The sequence below is a fragment of the Coloeus monedula genome (assembly GCF_965178545.1).
Source record: "Coloeus monedula genome assembly, chromosome: 2".
In the NCBI taxonomy this organism is placed as follows: Eukaryota; Metazoa; Chordata; class Aves; order Passeriformes; family Corvidae; genus Coloeus; species Coloeus monedula.
This window is the reverse complement of record NC_138782.1, coordinates 12,219,969-12,247,418: the sequence shown is the minus strand read 5'-3', so window position 1 is coordinate 12,247,418 and position 27,450 is coordinate 12,219,969. Positions and strand designations below refer to the sequence as shown.

Sequence of the window (27,450 nt, the reverse complement as noted above, 5' to 3'; positions counted from 1 at the left end):
GGCGGGCGGGGAGGCGGGGCCGGGTGCCGGCGCGGGGCGGGCCGTGTGCGGGGGCCGGGGCGCAGAGCATCGCTCGGGCTCGGTGCCGCCGCCGGCTCCGTTCCCGCTCCCGCGTCGTCTTCCCTGCCGGCCGCCCCTTCCCTCCCGCGGACATGTCGTCGCCGTCGTCCGGAGAGCGGTACGAGGAGGAGGAGGAGGAGGAAGAGGAAGACGGCGCCTACGAGAGCCAGGCCAAGCGGCTGAAGCCCAGCGCCGCTGCCGAGGAAGGCGAGATCGAGTACAGCGGCGCGGAGGAGAGCGAGGGCCGGCGGGACAAGCCCCCCGCGTCGCGCGGCGGCGGCGGCGGCTTCTCGGGCGGGGTGAGGGACGCGGGGCCGGCGGGCGGGGGGCGGCTCCCCTCAGGCTGCCGGCGGGGGGAGGGGGCCCGTCCCGCCCCGCCCCTCCCGCGGGCGAGGCCGCGACCGCCCCCGCCGCTGCTCCCCGGGCGGGGGGGGCCCTGCTCGGAGAGGGGCGGGGGGCTTCCCACGGCAGCGAGGCCTTCCCGGGGTCGGGGCCCGCTGCCTGCTTCCCAGGCATGGAGGCGCTTCCGGCGGGGTGGGAATGGCGGGGGCTCCGGGCCGGGTCCTTTGCTCCGCTTCGCGCTCCCCGCCGCAGGCGTGCGCTTGTTCCTCACCGCCCTCGGGCATGGACTGAGCCTGCAGCCTGAGGGATGGATGGGTGTGAGGGATGTGGCTTTGGGAGCTCACGGATTGCCGCTGTTCGCGGGCAGCTGGTTGCCTTTCGGGGTATCGCCATTGCAAGTTTTGTGCCGGCCCTGTTGCTGAGCGTAACTATAGAAACACCGAGAGGAGGGGTGGCGGCGGGGGCTGAAACCGCGGCCGAGGGTTTCTTTCATCCTCCGTTCTACCTTTGTGTCTGGCACCGTCCGGCGATAAGGCTGATCTTAAGCCATTGCTTCATTTTGAAATTAATTTTTAATTCCCTCCCTCAAGAACACTGCACTGAGCACCATGGTTCACTTTTTTTTTTGGCTGCATACCTTTTCCTCATGAATATGCATCTAAGTATCAAGGTAGTCCTTGACCCATAAATTTGAGCTAACGAGACTTTTCTGTCTACTGTTTGATTCCTTATCTAACTAATTGTCCATCAGATTATAACCGTTTTTCTCCTTGATGTCTATTTCTGTTTCTTACTTGAACAAGTCAAATCAAGAAAACATTGATTTAATGTCAAAGCTTGAAATCTGAAATACCCGTTTCTGTGATTTGTTAAAATGAACTTGCTTATCACTGGGATAAGTCAATGAGGGAGCATTTGCTGTTACCATTTCTCCATCAGTTAAATCTATTGATAGAGAAGGTGCCTGCTAAATTTATTGTCGTGGTTTAACCCTCTGCTGCAACCAAGCACTGCACAGTCACCTGCTGACTCCTGCCCGGGCTGATGGGGGAGGGAATCAACAGTACAAGTGAGGAAAATCCTGCTCTCCCTTGTTTTTCCCCCACTTTATATGCTGAGTGTGATTTCATGAGGTCTGAGATATCCCTTAGGTTAGTTGGGTCACTGTCTCGGCTGTGCTCACGTGTGGGGCTGCAGGAAACGTAGAGAAAACCTTGATTCTTGCTCAGCCCGACTGAAAAACTCTGTATTATCAACACTGTTTTGAGCATGTATCCAAAGTATAGCCCATACTATTACGGAGAAAATTAGCTTTACCCCAGCCCAAACCAGCACATTTTTAGAAAAGTTCCCTGGTAAACTGTAACAAAATACATTTCCAGAGAGAACTATTTTAACTCTCAAGTTTCTTGTGACAGAGCAGCATCTCTGTTGCAGTCAAGACTTAGTAATGTGCTCTATCTTAGAAGCCAGTGCTGAAAGAAATCCTTATACTTGCTTAAGTTACCTGGAATGTTTGTTATGTAGGAGAGCTGGATGCCATGCAGTGAGTGTTTCAAGCAGGAGCAAGATTCTGCTTTTGCCTTTCCTCTTTTTTGCAGTATTTTTATAAAATCAACTAGTTCGTGTATTTCTTTTTTTCCTTCTTTCTGGGTTCTGGCTCAGAGTGTCTTCATGATGTATCAGTGTCTCAATTTATCCAAGTTTACCCTTCATGGTAATGAGAGTGTGGGGTACATAACTTCACCTTTTGGATCTCAAGAATAGCATGTGCTGAGTCTTGTGAGTAAAGAAACTGAAACAAGTGAGTAGCAAGTCTAGAACAGGAGGGGTTGTAGGTAGCTGGTTGTGTCAGTTGCAGTGTAATTGACAATTTATTGTCAAAACTGTATTCACAGATTCACTACTGGAGAGGCAGAAGTTGTCTTGATGCTGGAGATCAAACTGGTTTCTTAAGAATAAGGTGTAACATCAAGTGGATATATGAAAAATTAATGACTGAGTGCTTTTGGTAGTGATTTTATGTGAAGCTTTTAACAGCAAAATGCCAGCATCTATTAAGTAGAGTTAGTTAATGTGAATTTTCATGTGTTTTTTTCTCTAACAGATACGAAAATGTGCAGGAAACTTACTTATTCTGTGACATATCTTATTTGTTTCTCTGCAGGGAAATGTTCTCAGCTTATAAAAGTTGTATGTGGTTCAGACATACAAGATAAAGGTAGGCTGAGAGGAGGGAAGAAGTGTAAGTGTCCTGGATTGCTCAGAAGAGAGCAGAAAAAGAATAAGTAGGAGGAACTATGGGGAATTAGGAGGAGAAATGGGAAACGATGATGAAATGATGATGAGAAATGGATGATCAGGGTAAAGAGTGATAGGAGTTTGGTAGCCTCATGATTTGTTGGGGGGGGGGTTGTTTGTTTGTGGTTTTTTGTTTGTATTGTTTGTTTCTTTTGGTTTTGTTTTATTTCTTTTTCCCTCACTTGTGCCCTGGAATATAAATGAGCTGTACACTCATATGGATTATATGCTCTTGTATAAAAGCTCTTTTGTGCTAGGACTCCTGTGGCAGGTTGGTCAGGTCACCCTCCTGGGCTGTATTTATTTTTGTGGCAGTTTCCTGTTCTGGGACTGTTGCATTTGGCTGAAGAAGCCCTTCATGCCTCTATTTTTTTTGTTTTGTTTTGGTTGGTGTCTTTTGTTGTTTTGGGGTTTGTTTTGGTTTGATTTTTTGAAATGGGTGCCTTGAAATCTCTATGTGAGGTCCGGAGGAAATCCAGCATTTATTTTGCTCTTCATTTTCCTCTGTTTCCCACTTGTGTGGACACTTCTCGTAAGCCAAGGGTGTACCCTCTTCTTCATGGCTCATCTCCAGGCTGAGGAGCATGGAGAGCCAGGAACAGACCAGGATATTGACCAGGGAAGGAGCAGGATGTGTTTCTGCAGAGGTATTCGGTGGGAGAGAGTGTTATTTGGAAGAATGACCTTTACAGAAGCAGTGAAGCCCTGTCAGAGGAATCAGAATTGCAGTGTAGCAGAGGGTGAGGACACTGGGATAATGTGGGCCAAGAGCTGTGTTTAAGCGAATTTAGAGGGCCTTTCAGCTCCATCCCCTCTCCCTCCCTTAAATATCAGTTTTACTGATTAATGTCGTATTTATACAACCTGTAGCATCCACTTCCCTCACTGTCTCTGACATACCTATTCCTAAGCTTTCTTGTGAAGTGAGGAAGACCTATTATCCCTGTTCTTACAGCTGGGGAAGTGAGATGTGGTGTCTAAATACACAAACAGAACTGTCAGCTGCTGCAAGGTGAAACAGGGATGTGATCTTGCAGCTTCTCAGTCACTCTGTTGAAACTTCCTGGGTGCTAAATGGAAAGCAGCTCTCCTTGCAACTCAAGTTGCTTTGTGTCTAACACACGCAGTGTGGTAACAGCCACTAAATGCAGTAAGTTCAGATCTTGACCTATTTTGCAGTGGCTTGTCCATTTCTTAAATGAAGTCCATCCTAGAAGCTGGTTTTGAGTAAGTGTAAATCATCTTCCCTCCTTTGTCCCCCTTCAAAAAAAGAAAAAGTAACTATTACCTTCAGGCTGGTTCTTCTTTCAGTATCTCAGGCAGAATCTCCTGTTGATGTGTTGTGTAGGGGTTTTTTGTTTGGTTTTGGGGTTTTTTTTGTTATATTTTTAAAAGGATATTCAGATTGTGATGAGCAGAGAGGAAAATAGAAGAGACTATTTCAGTTGGAAGGGACTTGGAACAATATGGTCCAAATACTTGACCACTTCAGGTTAAATTCAGAATTAGCAGAAGGGGTCAGAGTGCAGGTATTCTTTCTGTAGCAGTTGAAATCATTGAAAGGACACAGTGGTAGAGATGCATTAAACAAAGAGAAATGATACCCAAACTCCTCATCCAAAACAAAATTAAATTGCCAAGTAACCTTCCAGAAAGTAACCTTCCAGAGTATGGGATGTGATTAATTTTAACCCCCTTCTTCTGTGTAGCCCTGCCCCATAGTCCCCCAAACCGACCAACAACAATAAAAAAATGAACAAATCCAGGATATGCAAAATTGATACATTCTTCCACCATCTTGGAACCTTAACTTTGTCTTGTCTGCTTGGTTCTTTTGAGACACTTCCCCCCCACCCACCACCAGTTCCTTTGTATCTATAAAACAAATTTCAGACTAGTTAAAAGGGATGCAGAGGGAGGAAAAAGTTGAGAGTGAATAAGATAATCTGAATGGTGAGAAACGAAATAAGAGTATATTTAGGTACTTGGCGGAGGGAAGATGAAGACGTGCCATCCTTTTGCAGTAAGGGAGAAAAGAGATGGAGGAGATAAGTAGCAAAAAGCCGAAGAAGCAGATGCTCAAAAAAGGTAGTACAAATTAAAAGGACTAATCTGAGTATACTGACTGGAAGGTGTCTGGAGAAAGGATAAAGGATACATTTTTGTGCAAACAGTTGGTGATAAAATTCTGATCTGGAATTGGTGAGCAAGAGAGACATCGTCCTACAGCCCACAATGACCTTCCTCCTTTTTGGAATGGCAAACTGTAATTAACTGGCAAGAAACCATTGATATTTTTCAAATGTTGTCTAGAGGTGTGTAGGTCACCAAAAAATGGATGTTAAAGTGCTACAGTCATTCTTCGAAGCTGCTTCTGTTGCAGTCTTAGGTATGTGAAGTCACTTGTTTGTGCTTCATCTGCTTGGATATGTCAGTGCTTCCCTTTGTGCCTCAGCTTTGTTTCAGGGTAAGCCTTTTTATGCTCCTAGTTTCCTCCTTGAGGGAAACCTTTTCTGTCCTTGTTACTGGTATTGAGCACTTCCTCGAGAAAGGAAGTCAGTTCCATTATCTATTTAAATAACTGCATTTTCCGTCCAGCCTAATGATTCTCCAAGAAATCATTATTGAGCTTTCAAACCCTCTTAAGATATATATATATATTAATGGTACAGCCATAACATTGGCTACTCTGTTCTCCTGGCTTTGGTTGAGTACAAGCATGGTGTTGGAGTTTTGCATGGGGCTTTTGTGCTCTTGTGGGAGTTGAGTTACTGAAAGACTTCTTTGTAGGCAGAGAAATACTGGTGGTTGTTAGTCGGTGTGTGAGCAGATGCTTTGATGTAACCTTTGTCTGTGTGCCAACTGTAGCACATGTAGCTTTCAAGACACAGTGGCTGTGAGATCTTGGTCAAAATCTTGTGTTGTTCATCTCTGGGAACAAATTCCAGCATCAGTTGGATGAGCTGTGAATGTTCTGACCTTAGCTGTACACTTCACACTCTGCAGAAGCGTTTGATTTTTCATGTGGTCTGGTGCTTTTATTTCTCCTTCTAAAGGAAATCAAGGGTCATTCTAGATTTGCTTGATACTGCAGCTTTGTAGCTGCAAAACTTGTTTGACAGTAATAATATGTGTGTCTGCCCTCTGTGAAGACTTTTTTTGCACCCAAAAATATATACCTGTGGCGCGTGGCCCCATCCTTCAGCAACCCATGTGCTCTCTGAATGTTAGTTTGAGGCTTCCTGGCTCAGGACTGATTTGTGCTTGGTTCTTGTGCTGCTGTTCACTGCTGCTGGCTAGAAACTATTTGGGGTAAAGCAGAGACCCTCTGATTTGGCCACCTCAGTGGTTTTATGTGTATAAAAGAGGTTCTGAAATTCTCTGTGGTAAGTCCTTAAGTTCATGGCAGGTGACTGAGATTTCACTCGTTTGTGTTTGGGGTTTTTTGGTGGGTGGGTGGGTTGTTTTTCTGTTGTTTGCTTTGGGGGAATTTTTTGGGTTTTTTATTCCATGCTTCTCGAGCTCCTGCGTAGGTTACTATAATGGCAGTTTTTGTTTCTTTCTGAATCTCTTGCTAAACCTTGCTAGAAGAATGCGTTCTGTATGATGTTATGGGAGAAGGAAATTGGGATTGGAAAGCCAAATGTTACTTTAATGACAAAAGAAAGCAAAATCTGTATTTGTTGATGTTCTAAGAATAATTCCAGTTGCAGAAGTGCAGGCACCTGTATATGTTCATGTAACTCATGTATAATGGATTTGAAGATGCAAGTGTAAACGTGTTAATTTTTGAGAGAATTTGCACTATTAGAAAGATTAGTATCTACTAATACCTGCTAGTAGATAAAAGTACAAAAGGGATATGCATAACAAAGAAACATGAACTGAAACTAAAACAGAAGTTTGAGCTGGGAAGGGGAGGGAGAGTGAAGTACTCCTCTAAGTATCCCTTCTCTGAAAAGCTTGGCATGATTTATGGAGATATTAGTTCAAAAAGGTAGTGAGTGGCAAGTACTAAGTTGCTAGTGACTGTACTCCTTGTGATGAGTCTGCTTCAGTGAGCAATCATTGCTTTTATTTACCATCTGATTAGACAGAAATGTTATTAGATGGGATTTCTTGAGTGTATTAAAGAAACCTAAAAGGAAATGCATCCCCCTGGCACTAACTGGGATCTTAATATAGTAGCAAGTATGCAGGGCAATGAATAATTGATGTAATTGTTTTTGATTGTTCTGTAGACTGTAAATAAAGTAAAGGTGCCTGTTATCTCAACATCTTAGAGCAATAGGCTTTGCAGGAAAAGTGATAGTTATTGTTAGTTTTCTCTTGAAGATTTCCTCAGGTGCTTCTTTCAGCTTTGAAAAGTGTGTATGTGGGTTAAGAACATATAAGCTGAAAATAAAATCTCTCTGTAGTTCTGTTCCTTCTGCAATTGCCTAAGTATTTGCAGTTCAAAGTATTAACCTTTCATGACTACTTTGATCACTGCTCCTGCCATAGACCTGACTGATTGATTCAGGATACAAGGTAACTATGCAAATATCACCAGTGGAGTTTTCCCAGCATTGCCACAGTTCTTATTCAAAGAAATGTGTTGCCACTTAAAATGCTTTTGTACTGCAAACAAATAAAATGTAAGCTAAGCTTAAAATATTACACAGCAGATTGTTCTGACATCTGAGGAAGCCTGAAGTGCTTCAAACAGATGATGAAGTTGATTCGAACAGAATGGTCAAGTCTTTGATTTAAAGAAAATATATGTAATTGTTTAGTGAGAACTCTATATGGAACACAGGAGTTAAACACACAAGACTCAATTTGTAGTTATCTGGAATGTGTTTTTTCCTGAAATCTGTAATTCAAACGGATAGAGAAAGAGAGGAATGTCTAACAGTGGTAGCAGTCATTGTGATTACTTAATTACTGGAGCTCAATGCACCTTTGTGCTACAAATGAGAATCTCTCTCAAGTTCCAGAAGATGTCGTGCTGCTGTTTTTGAAAAAGTGAAAAATCAACAAGACTTGATCTGTTCCATGGAACACATTGATGTAGTCACTAAATTTGAATACATCAACTTCACACTGCTGTTACAAATATGACATTTGGGTGCCAGGTATTTGCAGTATATATTAGTGTGCCCTTTATTATCTCTAATCTTTTATTTTTATCATCTCTCATTGTTGTCTTACACTGTTGTTGTTGGGTTTTTTTACCCTGTGTCCTAGAATATATAAGGTAAATTTCAGTGTTTTCATGGAAAGATGAGCTGATTCCAACCCAAATTCTTCAGTTGCACAGAACTGAGACTGTCTGAAAGTAGCTCTGAAAAATATTCATGGTGGGAATTCTCTGTGTTAATGTTCAGTGTCTAAATCCATTAATAGTAGTCAGCCTTGGGGTGAAAAGAGCCCCATATGTACAGAAATTGTGAGTTTTTAAAAACATGTGTGTTCAGAATTAGAAGGGAGGTTGGGTTTATTTCAACCATAATCCAGAGCTGGCATTTTCTTGCATTGTGGAGCATTGGAAAAATACTCAATTTTCATTCAGTTCACAGATGGCCCTCATTTGTTCTTGCTTTTTCATTCTCCCAGCCTGTCTCAAAAAAATACCACCAACAAGCAGCGTGTCAGAAATATTTTAGCTGTCGGACATATCTTAATTTTTTTTTATGCTCTTAATGAATAGGGTGTGTGTAAGACCTCCTGCAATTCAACCAGTGTTAAATGGGCTGCTTTTTTTAATACAAGAAAAATCTTGTGTGTGCAAACAGATTAATTTAATCTGAAAAGCTTTTTATTTTAAGTAGACTTCAGCAACTGAACTTGGCAATCTGTTTGGAAAGAAAAGTTAAATTATTTAACACACACTTAGATTGTGCATTTAGATGGCTGCTTCTGGACCCAGTGTAGTGTCTACCAAATATTTAATTTTAGTTAATGATAGCAGTATTCCTTGCTCTGTGTTGAATTTTAAAATGTCATTTTGTTGCTAGGATGCCGGGGGAAGTCATCACAAAGTGTCTGTTTCTCCTGTCGTCCATGTCCGAGGGCTGTGTGAATCAGTGGTGGAAGCAGATCTCGTGGAAGCTCTGGAGAAGTTTGGAACCATATGGTATGTCTTTGTTAAGAATTGTTCAGTGAAAAACATGTCATAAATGAGCATCCTGGGACCTGGCAGTTGTTTTGAGTGAGCAGGAAAATTTAGTGTGATGTTTCCCTCCCCAGCTATGTCATGATGATGCCGTTCAAGCGCCAGGCTCTGGTGGAGTTTGAAAACGTGGAAAGTGCAAAGAAATGTGTGACATTTGCAGCAGATGAACCTGTGTACATTGCTGGGCAGCAGGCCTTCTTCAACTACTCCACAAGCAAGAGGATCACTCGGCCTGGGAACACTGATGACCCATCTGGTGGGAATAAAGTTCTCCTGTTGTCAATTCAGAATCCTCTCTACCCAATTACAGTGGTATGTTTCGTCTTCTTTTATCTTTTTTTTTGTGTCTTCACATAGGTAACTTGCATGTTCTTTAAAGGTTTTTCAAGATGATTCAGTCTTGTACAGATATTTTGCAATACGTTTGAAGACTTCAGTAGTGAGGATTTTGAAATGTTTAAGTTGCTGCATGCTTCTGGAGTATTTCCAACGTGTTGCCACAACATCGAGATTGTTATTGAGCCTTTAGGCTCTCAGTGGTGTATGTTTAAAGAGCAAGTAATTTTTCCAGTAAGAAAGGGTTATTTTATTGCAGTCCTTCTTAAGTACTTCCTTTGTGGAAAGGTGAAACCTTTATCTTCTGATGATCAACTCCAGTTTGATGTTATCTTACTCACTTTTCTTTGGGCCAATATATTTTCCTTTTCAGTATTTCAAGTTGTACCATTTATAAAGTCGCATCCTAATTTACTGCCATTAATGGCACATGTATGTGGTTTTTTAAGATACAGGGTGGTTTTTTGTTGTTATTTAAGAATTTATGTTTTATCATGCATTAAATGCTTGCATTTTTCTTAGGAGATTTTATAGTAGATGTTGAATTTCACAGACATATTTCAGGAAAAAAATTAAAATGGTGTACTGTGATACAAGTATGAATCACTTGTTCTTAGGGATGTAAGATGGTATGGATCAATCAAAGTGTTTGGGGTGTGTGGAACCAAGTAAGTTAATGCAAGCATTAAGTTTTGTTTAATGTGCTGTATATGATGAGAGCAAATTGACTGCAACTTAGTATTCCTGAAACTACCTCAAGCAGTCAGTTCCACACCATGCTTTCTGCTTCACTGTCTTGTGAGCATCGATAGATTTTTGTCTGTTGATTCATCAGTGGGTGATAAACTTTCTTTGTTCCGACAATTTTCTTTATAGCAAAGCATGCCAAGGTTTGAGTTGCTTTTTAGTGTTTAAAAACAAACCTGCTCTGAGCTGTGTGAACAAGTCCACTGACTGAGTTAAAGTATTCTTTGCACGTGACTGTAATACAAATTTTGGAAACTCTGTTTCATTCATGCATTTAAGTTTGCCTTGTGTGAGCCGCTGAGTTGAAGGTGGATGCTTGAAGAAAACTGGGAGCAGAAGCCTGGTTCTGGGCTAGGAGAGTTCCATGGGAATTCTGAGGATGAAGCTTCTGGCACAGTAGCTGCTTTTTAAAAACAAACAACCCCCCCCCCCCCAACTTCTTCCTTTCCACTGCCCCCAGCTGTTCCTTTAGCATATACAAATGAGTGCTAGAAGCAGGCAGATTTCCAGGATTACTGGCAAGCATCAGAGCTCACTTCAGGCAGCGTAGTCAGAGCAACTGGGGAGAGCAGCTGTGCCCATAACAGCTAAAAATGTGATGAGAAAAATACAAATTTTGCACTTGGCCAATGGATTAAAAAAACCAGTTAATTTAAGAATGCCTCAGGCAAAGTCTGCATTATTAAAGAAACCCACCCACAACAAAAGAAAACAAAAATCTACCAAACAACCCTCCTCCTTCTCCTCCTCCTCCAAAAAAAAGAAAAAGACACAAAGCCCAACACTGCTTCTTCCTCTTCAACACTCTTCTCTTCTTAAATTTGATCTACAGTTAGAAAAAACAGATGAAAAATTGCAACCAGTTTTAAGTGGCAAGTCTGAATAACTGCAATAAACTGTTGTATAGTTTTTAAGAGCTTTAATTTAAAAGCAAGATAGAGTCTTTGGAGAGAAATTGGTCCGTTCAAGGGCATCTTGTGGCAGAAGCAAAACCGTTCTAAAATTTTGCTGCAGCTTATTTCCTCCAGTACAACTGTGACCAGCTTCTCTCTCTCACTGGACTACTTGGTTTTTTTTTTGAGGGATGTGACAGCAAAGGGCAGAAGGGCAAAATAACTGTATTTAGTTCCTAGCTGCTTTTCATCCCAATGTGATGGGGGCGTCGGTTTTGAAAAGGTTTTGCCTAAGATGTCCTGTACAGGTCTTTGAAGTTCAGTTTCCTGGTTTCCTTACCTGTGGGCAGAACTTTGTCAGAGATTTGTCTGTTCAAAGAGACTTTGCCAACGTGACTTGTGCTGCTGCGGTCATTGCTGTCTGTCCACCCATACCTCTGCTGGTGCCTCTTAGTTCTCACTTCTACGTGCATGAGGAAGGTGTGGTGTGCCTTGGCAATTGAAATGTCTTAAACGTAGCTACCTACATATTCTGAGGTTAAGTAGCTGCACCTCCTTTTTTTATGATATTCTAGTATGTATGTAATGCTAGTGCTTAATTTTTTTATAAATAGCCCACAAGTGTCTTGTGAACCACTTGATTGATTTGGTAATATAAAGTAGCTGAATTATAAAACATAATTTAAAAGTCCAGCTGTGTATGTGACTGCTGGCTAATGACACTGATGGTGTTTTGAGTAGAGCTTATGTTTTGAAAGACAATTTTTTGGTTTTAAGTGGCTGTGAAGAAATTTTTTGAGGGACAAATTGTGAAAGAAAGTCATATGCCTGAAAATTAATGTCACCTAGAACTCAAAGGTTTCTAGGAATCTTTTCTCCCAAACAGGAAAGATGGAGGGCAGCTTTTTGTGCTGCCTAGCATGCTGTAAATGATCTCACAGGTCTTATTTTTTATGGGTTCAGGCTGTTGGGCTGTGTTTGTTTTAATTTTAAGAAATCCACATGCCCCCTACTCCTTTGCCTCCTAATTGCTTCTCTATTCTGCACAACATAATAATAAATGTTATACCTACTTCCTTTGCCCCTTCTCCCTCTCGTCCCCCAAATAAACCTGAGGATGTATGCCAAGATCTTGGAAGGATCATTTTCGAGGTATTTGGTTTAGATAAAAAGAAAGGAAGGAGCATAGCATCCACTTGCAAGGTGGATTGATTCAGGTGAAAACTTGTCAAAATTCTCTTTTTGATGAGCTATCTAAGTTTACATCTTGAACTATCCCCAGTATCTCTCTGAAAATGAGACTCAGCTGTTGGAACATTAGGAAATGAATTGTGTTATAACGACAAAGTCACTGTGTCTGCTGTGGTAGAACTTCTGCAGGGCAATGCTTCAAAGGTAGCAGAGCTTGAGATATGGATGCAGTTACTGGGTTGTAACAGAGTTGAAGATACTTGTGAAACCAATATTTGCATGAGTACTTAGTCTTTTCCTGTTTTTCAGGTTTGATTGCCTGTACTATATTGATCCATAAAAATGCCGATCATGAATGTATTAATTATAGGGGGGAAAATAAGAAATGGAAAGTTAACAAGCCTTTTCCTTGTTCTTTGGCATTTAAATGCCACTGCAAGAAAATGTCCTGTGGACCAAAAGTGACTGGAATTTAACATCCGACTAAAATTGTTTTTTTCTTCTTCCTTAGGATGTTTTGTACACTGTGTGCAACCCTGTTGGAAAAGTTCAGCGCATTGTTATATTCAAGAGAAATGGAATACAAGCCATGGTTGAATATCCTTTTTGAGTGTGACTTTTTTTTTTTTTTTTTTTTTTTCTGTAGGTTCTTGACTCCAAATGGGTTTAACATGAGAATGTCAGAAAAATACCATGTGGTTTTGAGACCAAATTATTTCTTAACTTCTAAGACATGATAACTTCTAATTTTTGTCTGTTAGACAAAGTAGTACTTACACATTTTGTCTTTGTAGGGAAAGTGCATTCTCAACAGTGATCTTGATAACCATGTTTATAGTCCCTCAGGCCAATAATTGCAGATATGATTATATAATAGATTTGACAACCCCTTATATGCACCTTTATACACAAAAGTTTCATGGCTTCTGCCTGTGTTGATACCCAAGAAGTGGGTAAGGGATTGCAGAGGTGCAGTTTGTCTTCTTCAGACTCTTCTAAAATAGTCCTAGTATGTCAGTATGTACTGCATGTCTTACTGTTTTGACTTTATAAAGCAAAGGGCAGCTTAGGCATCCATGATCTTGATCCTTAGGCATCATGTGTTGAGGAAAGTCCCTGCTCTATTATCTTACTGTTTACTCTATTTGCAGCATTAAGTTGTTCTTGGGTTGAATGTTCAGAATAATTGTGTGTCGCTGTGGTTTGCGAAGTCCAAAGTCTGATATAATTAGGCCTTCATTTATGAAACTGATAGCCCTCTTCCTAAAGCTTGATTACCATCCATTTTTTAACTGTTATCTGGACAAAATTTGCCAAAATCTCAGGCATTATTTTGTGATTTCAGATGCTACCAATGTGGCAGGCTTTATTAGTGGGTCACTTCCGTAAAATATGACTTAACCAGTGGCTGCATTGATGACTTAGCAGGCAAAGAGAGCTACTCTAAATTCTATTAAATCAAACTAATTGCTGTTGATCTATGTAGAAAAACTGTGTATCCTAACAGACATTAATTTGACTTACTGTATGTGTTAAGTTTGTCATAAATGGAATTGTCAGGATCAGATGACTCGTACAGTCGGGGGTTATTCTTCATCTTGTGAAAGATTAGGGAAGTTGTGGGGAGAATCTTGTACCACTCAGAAATGACCATCCTTATGTCCTTTGAATTAAATTCTGTAACATGCCTTTTATTGGAAATAAAAACAACAGCAATTGAAAGAAAACTCACAAATGTGAGCAAAGTAATGCAGCAGCAAGGTAAACAGTTGGGGGTGGGGAGGAAAGTGAGCTTCAAAACAAGCCTTATCTGAAAAGTTCAAAAATTTACTCCAATTTAAATGCTAATTGAAGTACCCATTACTTCTGCAGTTCTGACCAGTGTCAGTTTCTCATGGGTCTGGGAAGCTTAACTTTTCTAGTTTTTAAATTCCACAGTGAACCTGCATCCCCTTGGAAGAAGCTGGGCTGCAGGAAGGTGGTAAAACCAAGGCACATTTTGTTGTTTCGGACTCTTTCTGAAATGTCAGTAAATGATATCAAGACATGGTGCAAAAAGTCTGTTCTGCTGCAAAGTTGCTTTCTGACGCCAAATATTACTGAGTACGTGTAAGATCATGGGTTGTGATGTGCCAAGGCTAAGAAACATTTTTCTGCTAATCACAGAACTCATCTTGGAGTTTGTAGAGCATTTGCAATAACTTAGGTGTTGGAGCCTGGTACATGCATCTGCCTGTTGTATTTTTTTTGAGGCAAGATATTTGTTCACTCACAGTCTCTCTTTTAGTTATGTGGGGGTTTTTCTTGGCTGATGAGCTCAAAAGGGTGTACAGTTTGTTCTTTTTTCTGTAAAGTAACTACTGCATAAGTCTGTATGGAGTTCTTGTAGTGTATACAATAGTGAAATATCTGCAGGCTACCAAAGTGAAGCCATATCAGATAGAAGGGACATGAATGAGACACCTGGGGAAAAAAGATCCTTAACATGATGTGTATGTTTGAATCTGTGTTTTGTGCCCAGAAGGCGAAGGCTGCGCTCAATGGAGCAGATATCTATGCAGGATGCTGCACACTAAAAATTGAATATGCAAGGGTAATGCTTGGACCTTCTCTTTTAATTTTACTCGGAAAAAAAAAAAATTATAGTCAAGACTTAACCTCTTTCACTTTTACTTTATTTGAACAGCCAACTCGACTTAATGTCATTAGGAACGACAACGATAGTTGGGACTACACTAAGCCATATCTGGGCCGCCGAGGTAGGTTCTGATCCATTCTCACTGTAGCTGTTTGACTGTACTAATGCCAGCCCTTCACACGTGGTCAGGCTGTGTGGCAACAGTCCTTCCAAAGCAGGCCAGTGCTGCTGGAGGCTGTGTCACCACAGGGAATTAACCCTGAGCCCTAGTGCCCCCTACTGCCGTGTGCTTGAGCCACTTAGTGCAACAAGGAGCCCACACCTCCAAGCACCTTCGCAGTTCTCAAGGACTTGCATTTCTCCAAGCAGCTCTCTCTCTTTGGAGGAGAGGAAACCTGGCACAGACTATTCCTTATAAACTACAAACTTGCACACTGCTTCTCCTTCGAAAGGACTCTTTTCCCCTATGTTGGACAAGGCATTAAGAAGGATAGAGGACTTCAGCAGGCTGACTCTACACTTCATCATGCACCACATCGGCATCAGCAAAAAAAAAAACCCCAAACAGACAAAAAAACCCTCTGAAAAACCTCAGACTTGCAGTTCACCTTGTCTGCATACTGCATGCACCACCACCACAAGTTTTTAAAGGAGGACATTTTCAGTACTTCAGATTTGTGTGGGACGAATTACACGATAGACTGTACCCATTCTGTTCAAGTTTGTATGTATGCTGGTCTTATTTCCCTTAAAATTACCACTGAAAAGTTGAGAACCTCCAAAATTAAGAACCTCTTGTTGATATCCTTGACATTGTAATCTTTTTATTACTTGCTGTGTGTGAGAGTTGCATTCAGACTTAACACTGTAAATATTGTTTAGTAGTAGGGAAAATCAAAAAAAATATGTAGATAGTTGGAACTGAGCAGTACAGTACCAATAAGTCCCCTCAGCTATACTTAAGTAATAAAATAGGGAGATTCATAATTGGTACAGGCATACTGTCTCTTAAATACTCAGCTGTAAAAATTCTCAGAGCTTAATTCATGTCAGTGGAAACTATGATTATATATGTACAGTCAAACTGCTGTCTAGCCTAACTCCTGTAAAGTGTTTCTTTAAAAACAATCAAAAATCTGTAACTATTGAGTGCAGTGTTCAGTAACCTGTGTACAATAATGTGTTCAATGTAAAGTTAGAAAAGTGAAGACGATGTGACCAAGATAGAGTATCTACTTATCAAAGGCTACATGAGAACCAGGGCTTTGGCTGTCTCAAGAGATTTGCACTTTCAGAGTAATTCTGCAGAGACACTGGGCTTGTGAAACTGTTGTACAACTAAAAACTTAGGGCTTGCCTTTTCAGAATGAAGTTCTTGTAAAAAGTTAACAAGGGAGCTACAGTTTTGGTTGCAGCTTGTAGATCATGACTGTTTGTATTGGGATTCAAATTTTTTCTCAAATTCTTGAGTCAAAGGAAATGGATTCTTGAAACTCAAGGACAAGAAAAAAATCTAAAGGTTTGAATTTGAAAAATGGAAAGGATTAATTTGACCCTTGTGTCTTTTGATCATTGCAGTGTTTGGAGGCTGACTTGTAACACTGTGCATGTAATTACATTATGTAATTGGTCTGCAGATAGGTATGTCTGTATGAACTAAAACTTCCCCAAACTTGAGCAAACAGTGGAAAATGAAAAACTTAGGATAGGTGTGGCTTGCTCTTTTCATGAACTCTGCTCTTTTGTTTTTCTTTTTGTTATTGTCTCTGTCCTCTATACATAAGCACCCTACTACACATAAAAGGAAAAAAATTAGATTTGTATTATATAGATATATTTATATATCATAAATACTGTATGTAGCATGATTTTTCATTTTCTGTGATCCACATCCATTTATCTGGACAATGGGAATATAAATGAATGAACAGTGAAATGTACTCAAGAAAACAGGCATCTAGAGCAGTTTTGCCCATAAAGTAATCCAGGAGTTGAGGTTTTCTTTGAAAGAGTTTATGTATTTGTCCTTCAACTTACTCTTGCAACAGCATTATTGGGGTTTTGAACATAGTGTGACCTGAGCTGTAGGGATCTCACTGCAGCAAAGATCTTATCCCAAAGGAATTTCATTCCAAGGACAGACATGCCAATAAATCCTTTCAGAATTTCACACCTGCCCCTCAAATGTTAGGAAGGCAATACATTTTACTAACGATTTCTTTAAAGAACTGTTTTTAGTTCTTTATGGTAACAAATTACTTGCCCATAGTCTTTCTCCACTAAAGTAAACTTCCTAACAAGTGCCTGCTGCTGTGAACCCATATTGCATTAGATTGAATGAAAAAAACCCACCTGACCTAGTATTCTACTTGCCTTTAGCCAGAAATGTCAAACTGTAGTTTGGAGCATTTCTTTTGGTGGTAATACCAGCTTGCTCAGTCACTCAAGGACCTGATTTAAAAACAAAACTAAAAATCAAGAAACCTAAGATTAAACAAGATTATAAAGAACCATTTCTTTCAGAATTATTTTTAACACAGGTCAGTTCTCATGTTTCAATGCTTGTTTACCCAAGTATTTATACTGGCACAATCCAGGGGCTTTGTTCAAGGAAGGAACAAGCACGGGACAAGGAGAGAGCAGTGGACTGCACCACCAGGAGGAAGAAATATTTGTCAAATGTTTCTCACAGAATTCTTTATGTGAAGAATGTGATTCTTGACTATATTTTACTGTGGGCAGTTTCAAAGCATTTAGTTCCACAGCCTGGACTTACAAAACCAATTTTTCTGAAAGATGATTACTGCATACAGTTTAAATGCTCAAAATACTTGATAAGAGTGCTCATTTGCTTTCTAGAGCCAAGAACCAGAGCTGTTACCCTGAAAAGGGAGTGGAAAAGTAAACTTGACAACAGTAATCTTTCTTCTATATATTTGAAAGTGTTCAGGACTGCTCTCTCTTCAGATTTTATTGCCAAAGTAAATATCTGACTTGGAACCTGCCTCAAAATCCTGAGCAGAAAGGGCCATATGTGTTTTCATCTCCCACTGTTGTGTAATCAAAGAGTTCCTGGTTTTTGGGGAAAATACCTCCAACTGCATTGGGCTGGAGTTACTGTTCTCAGCAGTCATAGTTAAATTTCCCGGGAGGAGTTGTAACTGATAAATGCCTTGCCCCATCTTTTCAATGTGGCTTTCTTTTTTAAATTGTAAGAAAAGAATTGTTGCTTACCACAAAGAAATCTGGAAGTTTAGATTTTTTTGTCATGCAGCATGGATCTGATTGGAAAATACAGCTTTGGCTGTAAGACATTGCTTCCCTCCATTAATGTAGACCCCTTGCTTAACTTTATATCCTAGAGAACTGGGTTTTCTTAAAGGATTGACTGTTGTTTAAGTGCATTACTCAGTGATACTTTCCCTCAGTTGAACTGTTATGTGCTGCTGATAATGCCACAATGTACAATCCTTTCAGCACGCCCATAAATCAGTAGGTGTTCTGTAAATATATATGTACACATATGTAATGCTCTCTGTTTACTGATTATGAAACCATGTAATACAGGTTGTTGTTGGCTTATGCTGAAACTTCTTGAAAGAAGCCCACTTTGAAAATGTGTTGCTGTTGAAGCTAATATTATGATTCAGGTACTGTCTTTCAAAAGTACTGCATTTCAAATTTGTTTTAAGAGACACATGGGTAAATCCTGCTGTATGGTGTTTTCTATACTAATGTGTGGTGTCTGTTTAGGAGAACTGTTGAGTATCTCCATAAACTTTAAATGTCTGCATCTCCTCATTGGCCACTGCCCCCAATCAACTTAAGTGCAATTTGTTATACAGATGGCAGTCTTTTAATTTTGGTGTCCCAGGGCTACAGCTTGTGTTTTTAGACATAGAGTGAATGAGAAATTGTTTATAAAATTAACAACGACTCAAATTACTTTTTCACTTCTTAACTAGAAGCTTTGTGTCTTAACTGGAGAAATCAAGTGCCTGGTCGTGCATACTAAACTGGTTTCTTTCCCTTCCCATGTTAGACAGAGGGAAGGGCCGGCAGAGACAAGCTATTCTGGGAGAGCACCCATCATCCTTTAGACATGATGGCTATGGTAAGTAACATGGGATGACAGCTGGTTAGGATTTCTTATGTGCTGTGTGGAATTCTAAATATTTAATCAATGCTTGGCTGTGGGTCCCTTCAGCATGAGCAGTTCACCTGCAGTGCTGTCAGTCTGCCTTCTGAAGCACTGTTGGTTCAGTGAAGTCCATGTGCACTCATTGCCTCACCTCGTCTTATCATGAAGAGCATTCAGCCCTGCAAGTTTATTCCTTGGAAGAATGTTTCCTTTCAGTTGCCATCACCCTGGCAAAAATGATATCTGGATTGGGAAAGCAGTTTTCTTCTAGAAAATGGAAACATAGCTTGGTCAATGGTTTGGTACAATACAGAGCTCTGATGTTTTTGCATGCAAAGCTATGAATTGTTGGCATTGGCATTTCTAATGTAGCTGATTCAGAAAAGGTAGAGCTATGTGACTGTAGAGGAATAATGTTTTGGAGTTAGTGCTATAAAGTACTGCATTTGTTACCAGTGCTCTTTGTAAATGAAGATCTGCTGTCACTTTCATGTGCTGAGCGAAGACCTCAGGGCAGAGAAACAAATGTCCCCATTCACATGTGACTTTTCTAGTTATTTACTCTCTCAGCTGTCAGGTGCAATGTGATTTGTCTTGCCTCTTTCTTTGCAAAGGTATTTATGATATTTTACAGTGTAAGTTGACATCCTACCTACTCCTTCCAAAAGTTCTTCAAATCTCCAGAATTTCTAATCAAGTTCCACCTTGATTCAGTGATGTTCTCTTTTCATGCCTCTGATACATCCTTCTACCTTAAGTAATGTGTCCATCTTCTCCTATACCACTGTCTCCCTGTCATTACTACGTCATTGCTGGGGAAAAAAAAAAAAGACAAAAGATTCCTTTTATACTTGGCTTATGTGAATTTCACATTATTTTTGTCCCAGAAAAACAGGGATCCTCCCCTTGGTCTGTAATACTGACATTTTCTGTGAACAGAGGTAATGTTTACTAGTAGTGTCTCATCACTAAAAGAAAACAAAAAGAAATTGTCTATTTCAGTGAAACTTGTCACTTCATCTGTAGTGGAACATAGGACCACTTCATTTTGCATTAGTGTGGGGTATTCCTGTTTCTTCCAAATGAGCATTTTGTAGAAAGGCAGGCTTCTGATTTAATCTCATGTCTCTGGGATAAAGAGCTGTGTAATCTCCTGACCTTTGGCTCACTCCTTTTGTTTTCCCTACTTTGTAATACTCTTTCTTGGTCTCATGTAGCTCTGTAGGTAGATGGGAATATTTCTCAAGGTCGATTTTAATTATTTCCTCTAATACATTTATGTTCAAATATTTTGCATGGTGCAAGGAAGATAATGATTTTTGTAATTACTGGAATATCTTTTTTCAGCAATTGCTGTGACCTTCTACCCCTCCTTTAAATATGCATTTTGTATGTGGGCTTTGATGCATGATTAAGCAGTGAAAATTATTTCAAACAACATAAAAATATGGACTTTCATCTCCTTAGGCTCCCATGGTCCTTTGTTGCCCTTGCCAAGCCGGTACCGAATGGGATCTCGGGACACTCCAGAACTTGTTGCTTACCCATTGCCCCAGGCATCCTCCTCTTACATGCATGGTGGAAATCCTTCTGGGTCAGTTGTCATGGTTAGTGGGTTGCATCAGCTCAAGATGAACTGTTCAAGGGTATTCAACCTGTTCTGCTTGTATGGAAACATTGAGAAGGTAAGGCATAATTTATTAGAAACCTGGAAACTACTATAGTCCTTTAAAATGCTTTGGAAGAAGCCTGTCTGAGATGGTCTAAAAATATATCCTAATATTTTATAAAACTATTGGTTGGGCTCTTTGTTGCAATGTCATTTTTTTTTTAACCTTAATTTCTTAGGTGAAATTTATGAAGACTATTCCGGGCACAGCACTGGTTGAAATGGGTGATGAATACGCTGTAGAAAGAGCGGTCACACATCTCAATAATGTCAAGTTATTTGGAAAGAGACTCAATGTCTGGTAAATATGTTTTATCAGATTAATAGTCCACCAGTGGGCAGATGGAATGAGGTTTCAAAGGGACAATATCACATTACTCTGTTATCGTTGTTGGAGTTATGATTTCCAATTTGCAACTGTTTATTTTGGCTTTCAGCTGAAGGAGGGTGGATTTAGGTCAGGTATTAGGAAGAAATTCTTTACTGTGAGGGTGGTGAGGAACTGGCACAGGTTGCCCAGAGAAGCTGAGGATGTCCCATCCCTGGAAGTGTTAAAAGACCAGGTTGGATGGGGATTTGAGCAACCTGCTCTAGTGCAAGCTGCTTCTTGCCCATGGCAGGGGTTGGAATTAGATCATCTTTAAGGTCCCTTTCAACCCCAACCACTCTTAAGATTTATTAGTATTTATAATTTTATTTATTTGCATTCATAAAGCATATTGTCATTACATGGATTGACCACTAATAAACTGTATTCCCTACTGTGTCTTGCCCATCCTTTCTGCATTTTTTAAAAGAAGGTGTCAAATCCAACCCATCTTGTTCTTACTGTATTTATTCCAAATTATTATAAAGTATTATAAAGAAACATCAGCTCTTTTCTAGTTAGATAATAATCTGCAAAGTATGATCACCTTAATTATTTAAGAAACTTTATCCTTAAATTCCAGTGTTTCCAAGCAGCACTCGGTAGTTCCAAGCCAGATATTTGAACTGGAGGATGGCACGAGTAGTTACAAGGATTTTGCCATGAGTAAGAACAATCGCTTCACCAGTGCTGGCCAAGCATCCAAGAACATCATCCAACCACCCTCCTGTGTGCTGCACTATTACAATGTTCCCCTGTGTGTGACTGAGGAAACGTTTGTAAAGGTAGGCCCTTGCAATGACTGACATCCAGTGCTTTCTGGGCTCTGTCCTGGCTTTTCATGGTCCTGCTTTTAAAAACAAATAACTGGGGTGGATACAGCGCAGCCACTGGAAGAGACCTGATTTTTAAAATACATTTGTAGCCCCTCTGGATATGTTCACAATTCTGGAGTTACTGTTTGAATTTTATTTCTTTATTTTTTTTTAATTTGAGAAACAAAATCTTGAAAATAAAGTTGAGGAGTTTCATGTGGAGTTTTTTTGAGGAAAGGGAAAAGACACAAAGCCAAATACAGGAAGGATAGGACTACAATTCATAAAGGATTTACTGACTCCCTGATAATGGTTGCTCTAATGACTGCTAGGATGTTTTGGAATGGAGGCAAGCATGCAACTGGGACAGTTGGCACAGCTGTATCCTAAATGAACTCTGGATGGTTAAAACATGCAATACTGGGCCTCTTTAAGGGGAGGCAGTAAGACTGCTGACACTTCAGTGAGTTCTTTTTCAGTTCAATAAAATATATTTTTCCAACTCTGTTTGAAAGTGAACTGTGGTTCCCAAGTGGTGCCCTTGTATGTACAACTTCAGAACCACTGTATTGGAGTAGGAATGTCAAAAAGTAGAACTTGTCATTATTTAAATACGTTTTTGGAGACAGTAGTGATATCACAGATGCAGGAGCCTTGTTTTATATACTACAGAATGGTATTCTAAAGAGTTACCAGTCTAAACATATTTTTAAAATAATTTGCCATAAATTCTTGCAAACTCTCTTAAAAAGTCAGAATCTCCCTTTCTGTGTGTCTCTTCCAGGAACTTGGAATTTTTGCTAATTTATTTATGTGCACTTTTGCTGGAGTTTTACCTCTTATTTTATTTTTGTGACAGTTATGTGAGGATCATGAAGTTCTCAGCTTTATTAAATACAAAGTGTTTGACCCAAAACGTAAGTAAAATTTGACCAGTTTGGGAAGTTACTGATTCCAATTTTGATCGGAGTATGCACTGTCAGGAGATGTTACTGATCCCCTCCTTCCCGTTTCTATTTCTCCTTTTGACAGCTTCTGCCAAAACACTGTCTGGTCTGTTGGAATGGGAATGTAAGACAGATGCAGTGGAAGCTCTCACTGTACTTAATCACTACCAGATAAGAGTCCCAAGTAAGTAAATTTTCCTAATATTACTGCTGGAATTTTTTTTTCTGTGGAGAAGGACTTGAGGGTTCTGGTGGCCACGAAAATGATCAGAGGCCTGGAGCACCTCTCCTGTGAGGAAAGGCTGAGAGAGCTGGGGTTGTTCAGCCTGGAGAAGAGAAAGCTCCAGGATGACCGTATGGTGGCCTTCCAGTACTTTAAACTGGGCCTATGAAAAAGAGGGAGAGTGACTTTTGGCATGGGCAAATAGTGGTAGAACAAGGAGTAAGGGTTTTAAACTTAAGAGAGATTTAGGTTTTAGATGTTAGGAAGATGTTCTTGACTGTGAGGGTGGTGAGACATTGGCATAGGTTGCCCAGAGATGCAGTGGATGCCCCAAACCTGGAAGTGTTCAAGGCCAGGCTGGATGGGGCTCTGATGGTCTAATGTGTGGCATCCCTGCCCATGGCAGGAGGTTGGAACTGGATGACCCAACAAGATGATCCCTTCCAACCAAACCCTTCTATGATTCTTTCACAATAAATATGAAGAAATCTGCAATGTCTTGAACTGAGGATTCTTTAAGGTACTCAGCTCATTGCTCTCAATTTACTGGTCCTGTAGCATGTTCCTTTTGAAACCAGAAATTGTGAAGCCAAGCTGAATTTAGCTCCAAAGTGGCAAGAATAGAGTAGGGTGAGTTCACCTGCTAAACAAGTACACAATAGGCCAGATCTGCACTGAACAATGAAGGCAGTTTACTGGATTTAATGGAATTTTTCCAGGTGGAAAAATGGAATTAAATGGGATGTTCCCAGACATAATTTTGAATACAGCCCAGTGTTTAATATTATTTTAAACTACCTCCTCCTAACTGTTATGAGTTTGTCTCCCTCTGAAGTGTTAACAGTTTAAATCTTTTCTAATCTCTCACACCTTCGGTCCACCTTCTTAATAATGGACCTCAGAGGCAGGATATTTTTGAAGATAGTACTGGTAACATACTTCACAATTTCAGTTTTATCTCAGTTTGGAGAGGTGGTGAAAGCAGAAAAGTTTTCTCTTTCAATGTGAAAAAGGCAAACCCCAGTGGAGGTGTGAGTGTGAAATACACAGAATTGGTGAACTTGCCAGGTTATGGAAGGTGGATCAGCAGGAGAGCTGTGCCCATGGTGTGTTCTGTGTTGTCTCCTCACAGATGGCTCCAACCCTTACACCTTGAAGCTTTGCTTCTCTACTTCATCCCATTTATAGAGAAGAGGACAGCATGTTAAGAGCTACGTTCACCTGGACTTGCAAGTTAAAAACTACACTTCGTTCACAAAGCTCTAAAGTGGTTGTTCTAATGTTGCCTTGTTTCAACTTAATTCTAATATCTTTTATCTTGTTTTATAATAAATGGATGTTCCTTCATAAATACAAACCAGATTTTTTTTTATTTTTGCCTCTGAGAAGTACATGTTGTAAGCTTACTACAAAGTTTGTATTTTGTTAGTGTAGTATCTTCAAATGTCTAAAGAAGCACCAGTAGTATAAACAAGATTGTTTCTTTTCAAAAAATGAAATATATTTGCATTTTCAAAATGTTAAAGATTAGCAAGTATTTTTCCATTTGTAGTTTTAATTGGCAGATAGAACTATTACAGCAGAATTTTAAATGTAGAACTTGTTTTTCAGTATGTTAAGTAGTGAAGTATGTTGCAATACTAAAAAGAAGCTTGTATTTATAAAATGCTTTGATCGGGTTAATGTTGCACATACTGAACTTTTAGTAGTATAGACTTGATTTCTAGTTCAGACAGAGCTAACATAGAAAATTATTAAGTATGTACACGTGTATGGTATGAATTCATACTTATTTAAAGTTTTGTTTGTTTTTTTTTAAAAAAAACCCCTATTTTCCATTTGCATTAGCATGATGCCATCTATAGCTAGTCCCACCGTAGGGGCCTTTTAAAAATTAAAATTGCAAGCCTGTATCAATGTGTTCATCCTCATTTTCCATAACTTAAACTTAAATCTTTGGTGTTTAACATATCCTTTTGACTCTGTTTTTGAAGCAGTGGTTATGACATACTAAATGGTAAAAGTTGGGGGCGGGGGGTGACAACATGGATTGCAATAGAAACCAAGGTGGTAAAAATAGTTAAAACAAAAAGAAAGCTCCCACCATATCCCTTCATACCTGGACAGTTAATTCAATGTTTTCTTTTGTCTGATTTATCTTAAACATCTATTATGACCGTGAAAGAATTCATTGGGTGAATAGTTTTGGCTTGTCTCTAGTTTAAGCTGAGATAATCTCAGTGGGATTCAGGTAAAGTAACTGATTATGGGATGTGAAATTAACGAGGCAAGAAATCTTTCCCTTTGGAGAAGATGATTTGTTCAGTCCCAGTACTTTGAAACCTGTTTTCTGGAACTGGAGTTGTCTTATTTGGGGTAAGCCCCCAGAAATGGGAATCCAAGCAGGGAAGTCTGGGAGCTGTTGACCTAGGCTCTTTATGTGTTCCCCTTTCTGAATTTGCAGCGGAGTGCTGAGGGCTTCTTTCAGTTCTATTCTTAGTCATTGGAGGGAAGTTACTTTACCAGCTAGTTTATGCTTTATCCTGTAAGTTCTTTGTTCTGTCTTTATGGATTTTATCTATGCCCATCCTTTAAGCAAGACTTTGTGCAGAGTGCTTGTCCTTGAGAGGTTATGTTGTAGGATGTTTACGGCTGTGGGCATTGCACATCTTCCAATACAGACTGGATTTTCCCCATTCTTAATTTCAAGGCAAATATTCCTTATCATACAAGGCAAAATGTGTCAGATGTCCTTCAGGTTTTCTCATCAACAATGATTCATTTTGCCCTGTCTACCTCCATTTTGTTCATGCTTCAGGTAATGAATGGTTCAGGTATTCACATCAGGTGTTTAATATGTCTGAACTGGGAACTAAAAACCAGCTGCTCTTTGGCAGCTCTTTCAGCACAGGGTTTGGAATGATCCCAGCCTCCTGTCTGCGAGGTGGCAAAGAGACTTGCATTTTAGGGGCACTGCTGAGACTCTTTCAGCCTCAGTCCTCTTCCCCCAGAAATTGCTTCCAGACAGCTCCAGAGCAGAAGTCCACGTGCCATATCTTGCTGCTAGTGAAATGCTCTGTGCTGCTTAGTGTTTTAACTGTAAAAGATCTCTCCCAATCTCTCATTTCTCTTTTATCAACTTCAATGTTCTGTAGAAAACTGTTTCTTCTGTCATAATTTCCATTGCTGGTTGTATTAATGTAGCTCGTTGTTTGTAGTTGAGCATTAAAAATAAGTCCGTTTTCAATTTGTAATGTGGGATGAGTGACCCTTAAAACATTCAGGTTTCATTAAAAAAGAAAAAGAAATGCACTTTAATGTTTTGGTGTCCTCAGTGGATCACAGCATTCAGTGCCTAAGATGTTCAGGTGAAAGGCATCTTTCCTGTGTCTTCCCAGATCAAATGGAGCATGGTTCCGAATATATCGTTGAGGACTTGATGGCAACTGGAAGGCCCATATGCAAAATGAGTAGCCTGTGCCATGTGAGGCAGAGAAGAGAGGAGACTGAAGAATTGTGCAAGCTTCTTTCTCCACAAAATAATCATCTTATTCATGTATTCATGAGAACAGGAAAGATTCCTTGTTGGTGTTTTGCTGTTAAAAGAAAATAATGTCTTCTCTTGGGCCTACAAGGATGGGTGCTTGTCCTCAGGAAGGAATGAGGTTGGTCTTCTTCCACACACAAGGTCTGCGTTCACATCTTACTCTTTAGAACAGATTCCAAACAGTGGGGCAGGTGGGGACTTAGTTGCTCCAAAGGGAGTGAAGTTTGTCTCTCATTTGGCAGTGGTATTACCATGCTTGTTAGATTAAAATTAAACCTTCAAGGTCTTGTAATGCTGGTTTTTTTCCTGTCTCTTTTGCATAAGTTATACAAGTAAAACACTGAACATTGCTATGCACATTCTCTGCCTGTAAGCAGCTGTCATTCACAATGTAATAACTTCATGTCTGTCCCACGGTTTGTTTTGTTGGGTTTTGTTTGTTGGTGACGTTTTGTTTGTTTTTCCAATTGATCACCCTTCATTGGACGTAAAGATGTACTGAGGTGGAGATATGTTCCTCTTCTGTCATGATACTCTAATTCTTGTTTATATTTATTTTTCCTTATATGCAAGAAGTGTGAAGAGTTGTTTTTTGACTTTCTATACCACCACAGCAAGATAGAGTGTATTGCTAGGGTGATGAAAGAGAAGATTTAAAAGAAACCATGGAGGACGTGTTTGGGTGTCCTGCTTTGTGAAAGGAACGATACAACTGAATGTGGTGTCACTAAGTCTGTCTTTTAGTAAGGGATAATGTTTGGGGCAAGCTGGCTTGTTACTGGCTGAAACCCTTTTGTTGTAATTAAATACAACTTGCTCCTTTCCCTGCTGTGTGTTTTCTTGTGAACAGCTCTTGAACTTGTTTGAATGTGCTGGTGGCTTAGCAGGAGACATTCAGTCTCTTCTGTTAAATAATGCATTGAGGTCTGGGAACATGAACACTCTTGCTCAATTATTTTTTCATCTCAGGGACGTGTTTAAACATACTTGGGATTTTTTTGTGTGTCTTTTTTTTGAAAATACCTTGCATTCCCACATTTGTAGCTACCAGTGGGTTTTTTAGCCATTCCAGGGTT

At 40.0% G+C, this 27,450-nt stretch overlaps 1 protein-coding gene across 1 annotated transcript; it reads left to right on the top strand.

Moving 5' to 3' along the window:
* Window positions 1–95: 95 nt before the first annotated feature.
* On the top strand, window positions 96–24,606 carry HNRNPLL (heterogeneous nuclear ribonucleoprotein L like). The gene is made up of 13 exons (XM_082277134.1): window positions 96–359; window positions 8,703–8,821; window positions 8,935–9,172; window positions 12,539–12,624; window positions 14,524–14,620; window positions 14,714–14,786; window positions 18,708–18,779; window positions 20,274–20,491; window positions 20,655–20,776; window positions 21,426–21,627; window positions 22,517–22,574; window positions 22,690–22,788; window positions 23,960–24,606. Exons 1-13 carry the CDS (start codon window positions 153–155, stop codon window positions 24,013–24,015), a joined length of 1,647 nt encoding a protein of 548 aa, XP_082133260.1. The 5' UTR covers window positions 96–152; the 3' UTR covers window positions 24,016–24,606.
* The last annotated feature ends 2,844 nt before the right edge of the window (window positions 24,607–27,450 follow it).